The following is a 4454-nucleotide window of genomic DNA, read 5'->3' on the forward strand; positions in this document are numbered from 1 at the left end:
ATCAATGATAGGGAGGTTGGACAGCCCGGGCCCCCAGTGCCAGCCCAATAGACTGATGAGTTATTGTCATGTAAAAAAGCGCTAGCAATAAGACCAAACGCTTTGCTATTGTCCAAGCGGAAAGAGCCAAGTTTATTATGAGGACTATATGCTCTAGAGACCTCGGGCTAGGCGGCTCTTAGGGGGCTTTTCATAAAACAGGGCTAGGTTCCTATAAAGGAGGCCAGTTTTGGAGCAGGCGCTGAGCAGTGAACATCTACCCACCGTCCAGCCTCCTTCCGCCCAGTTCAAACCAAACAAGTCCTCTTTCCCCCCCAACTCAGACCGCGCGTCCTCCTCATTTTTATTTCGATTATTTTTTTTTATTTATTTATTTTTTACGTTCTAACCCAATTTTTTTTTGGGGGGTAGTTTTTGTTTGACTCTTTTTTTTCCGGGAAGTGCAGCTTTCTAACTCCACCGAGCCTTCTCAAATGTATAAAATGGAGTATTCTTACCTAAATTCCTCTGCCTACGAGTCATGTATGGCCGGGATGGACACGACGAGCTTGGCATCGGCCTATGCGGACTTCAGCTCGTGCAGTCAAGCCAGTGGGTTTCAGTACAATCCCATCAGGACCACTTTCGGGGCCACCTCCGGCTGTCCGTCCCTCACGCCGGGGTCCTGCAGCCTGGGGACCCTGCGGGACCACCAGAGCAGCCCGTACGCCGCAGGTAAGCAGCGGCTCCGGAGCCGGAACCCGCCGTATTATAGGACGCCTTGATTGCATTTGAAAATGGAAATGTGTTTAGTATTTACCAAACGAAATTTGCTTACACAAATGAAAGAATTTATCACGTTAGAAGCGATTGCAGGCAAGCGGTAATTCGGTTACGGGGTTACACTATCCCAGTCACACCCAAAAACCGCCAACAGAATTATCTTAAGCTGCCAAAATGATAGGCATAATTTATTTACTTTGCGATGAGACATAAAGCTTCGAAAATAATTAGATAACCAAAGACTAAAGCTCATTATTGGCACCGAATTGGAGCTACAGTAGCAGCAAGCGGGGCGGACGGGAGCATTATGACAAGTTTTCAAACTTGAGCCTCAATGTGAGGAGCAACAATTAGTTTAACATCACAATTAACCGCATCACAGGTCAGCGACGTTATCAATTCAGAACTAATTCACAGGTATCGAAGGCATAACGCAATTGAACGCTTTCTCCAGCGCCCACAGCCGGATTTCATACGATATATCGAGTTTGAATTTACCTCCATTTGGCAACATCACCATTACGCACACTGCAGGGACAAGACCACTGCGCGGCTAACGCTTCTTATTTATCTCGTTTACAGTTCCCTACAAACTCTTCACGGATCACGGCGGACTGAACGAGAAGAGGAAGCAGAGGCGCATCCGGACCACGTTCACCAGCGCACAGCTGAAGGAGCTGGAGCGGGTTTTCGCTGAGACGCACTACCCGGACATCTACACCAGAGAGGAGCTGGCACTCAAAATCGATCTGACTGAAGCCAGAGTGCAGGTACGGACGCCAGCCTGCTCCCACTATACGCGCGATTACGCACAATTACGCACGTGTGGATTTATGATGCAAATAACAAGCATTTTTAACACATCGCATTAAATGACTTACTTTTAATAGATTTTAGTGAAACAAGATATTTACTTATTACTTTGACATGATCAGCTGGCCTCCAACTGCTGGCACCATCTAACACACAGTCCTGCATTAATGCGCAGCATCACGATGGGGTTCGTCTTTAGGGACACTTAACATTTAAACACCAAAACGCATTAATAAGAGTTCATTCCTCTGAGCTGCGCGTCAGAGCCTTGTTGTCATGTCTACTTGAAAACTGAGCGAATAACGACAGAGCAGCGATGGACTTCGTTTGGTCACAAACAAACCCTTCGCTGTGGTTTAACTGTTGTACTTCACTCTCTCGTTTTTCCAGGTGTGGTTCCAAAACCGGCGCGCCAAGTTTCGCAAACAGGAGCGCGCAGCTGCAGCGGCCGCAGCGGCTGCCAAGAACAATTCCGGAAAAAAGTCCGACCCCAGAGATGAAGACAGCAAGGACAACAAATCGACCGACCCTGACAGCACAGGTGGACCAGGCCCGAACCCCGTCCCCACCTCCAACTGCGGCGGACCGAGCCCCACCGGAGGCCAGGTCAACACCACCGGGAACGGACAGGTGGACCAAGTGAAGAACTCCGTGTCCAACGGCATGGGGGTGACAGCGGCGAGCCAGGGCTGGGCCACCGCCCCGGGGACCATCACCTCCATCCCGGACTCGTTGGGCGGGCCGTTCGCCAGCGTACTGTCGTCTTTGCAAAGACAGAACGGAGCCAAAGCTACACTAGTAAAGACCAGCATGTTCTAATGAAGCAGCGGAGAAGCGCCCTCATCCTCCGGAGACCGAAAAGCAATTCACGACAGACTCAAGGACACTCACACGCAGTGAAGAAGAAGACGACAGCTCTTCTCATTTTATTTTTATGCCTTGCACCGTTTCTTGTGGTCAGCTGACACATTTGCTGTGAAAATGTCCATCTCGACAAGTCATACTGTCTGCTAATAACATCGTTTTGGTTTTCATTCAAACGTTTGTTTCGTCTAAAGACTGAAGTCCTGAAAAAAAAGGCAGAAGGTGAATTAATGAGACTTCTGTCGAGACAACATCACACGAACACGTTCCTCCCGCTGTACGAATCAAAGACGCTGAAAGGCGGACTCCTCGATGCAGTGACTGGTTAACATCAACAGTTTGGGTTTTATTTTGTGGTTTATGAGCAAACAGACGTCCGCGCGCTGCAAACTGCTTCGTGCCATCAGTGCGCAGAGGAGCCTCGTTGACTCACGTCACGTGTCAGAGTTCAACAGCTGCTTTTGTTTGGTAGAGAGACGTTTAACATCCACGGCTGAGGATGCGCGCACCCGACGAGACGCTCACGCGACCTGCCTCTCTGATCTGCGCAGACACAACGTGCTGTTTGGACAGCGGCCTCGTTACAGCTGTGTGTGTGTGTGTGTGTGTGTGTGTGTGTGTGTGTGTGTGTGTGTGTGTGTGTTTTGTTTCCAGGGCTGCTGAGAGTTTAGTTTCTTTAAATTATCGATATAAACACAATTATTTCCTCGAGAGAAAAAAAAAGGCACAAACTACTGCAATGTTCACCTCAGACAGGAGAAGTGTGTGTGTGTGTGTGTGTGTGTGTGTGTGTGTGTGTGTGTGTGTGTGTGTGTGTGTGTGTGTCTTTCTACGGCAGTGTTTCTGTGGCTCAGACTGTACAGTGTTAATACGTATTCCTGTCTCCTATAGTTGAACCATAGGCCATACTCCCTCGTAGATCGATCATAAAAGTCGTTTTGATGTTTTACTAAAGTCCCTCGGAAGAATTTATTTTGGGTAAAAAAAGAAGAAAAAAAGAATCGAGGGAACGACGCGAGCATTGTATTTATTTCTATATCATTTGCATGTTGTCTTTCTGTCTGATTTGACGATGATTTCTCTTCCATTGTGTGAGCATTATGTAACTCGTTTTGTCCAGGATCTGAAAGTTATTTATATGTAGGTCATGAATGCTTATATTTAAGAAGGAAATATTTCTACATGTGCACATAGTTTTCCAGGTGTACCATTGAAATGGTTGTTGATGATAAAAAACAAAAACAATAGTCCACGATGCTCGTGTCATGTTTTCTTCGTTGTTATATTACCGGTTTACTAAAACAAGCTTCTTAATAATTACTCGTCATAAATACATAATAGTGTATTTTCGGTCACGGTCGTTTTGTAAGGCGGGAGAGTTCAGCACCACGGACAGCTCCACGGTTCACCGAGTCCTCAAGATTCACGAGAAGGTTCACCTTCAGATGAACATCACGTCACAGCGTCAGAGCAAACATCCAGAAGGTCGCGTGGATATTAAAAAACAATAAAACCAGCTGCATTGATGCAGAGCTAAATGTCAGTAAACTGGAGAAAAGGAGGAAACAATGTCGTCCAAACAAAGGACATCGTGTCACGTGAATAAACAGATTTAAAAAATAAAATATATATTTTAAAGATCATCGTTTAAAAACGATAATTTTTGAAGCATATTTTGACTTTAACCCCGAATTAATGAATCTAACATTAGGAGCAGAATCTCATTCGTGATTTCTTCACAGCCTCTGACTTCATCTTTATTTATTATATTGTTTGTTGTTTTTTTCCCTCATCGAGAATTAAAAAGGTTAAATATTAAAACAAGTAAACGACCAAACAGACCACGTGAGCAGTGCTGCATTAATACATACCTGATATTTAAGCTCTTCTTCTACACATTGATTCAAGTATTTATTCACGTTTCTTCTGAGAAATCTTTGATTTATCTTTTTTTTTTTGGGGGGGGGGGGGGGGTGGGTTATTGGAAGAATAACAGACAGAATCACAGATTTAAT

General features: G+C 45.5%; 1 protein-coding gene across 1 annotated transcript; it reads left to right on the top strand.

Annotated features, from left to right (window-relative positions):
* The first annotated feature begins 261 nt into the window (after positions 1 to 261).
* phox2bb (paired like homeobox 2Bb) lies at positions 262 to 3633 on the top strand. Its single transcript, XM_068715580.1, has 3 exons — positions 262 to 714; positions 1345 to 1532; positions 1966 to 3633. The coding sequence occupies exons 1-3, from the start codon at positions 474 to 476 to the stop codon at positions 2392 to 2394; spliced, it is 858 nt and encodes a 285-aa protein (XP_068571681.1). The 5' UTR covers positions 262 to 473; the 3' UTR covers positions 2395 to 3633.
* The last annotated feature ends 821 nt before the right edge of the window (positions 3634 to 4454 follow it).

The sequence above is a fragment of the Cebidichthys violaceus genome, unplaced genomic scaffold (assembly GCF_023349555.1).
Source record: "Cebidichthys violaceus isolate CVI_PGR_0920_01 unplaced genomic scaffold, fCebVio1.0.p SCAF_2, whole genome shotgun sequence".
Taxonomy (NCBI): domain Eukaryota; kingdom Metazoa; phylum Chordata; class Actinopteri; order Perciformes; family Stichaeidae; genus Cebidichthys; species Cebidichthys violaceus.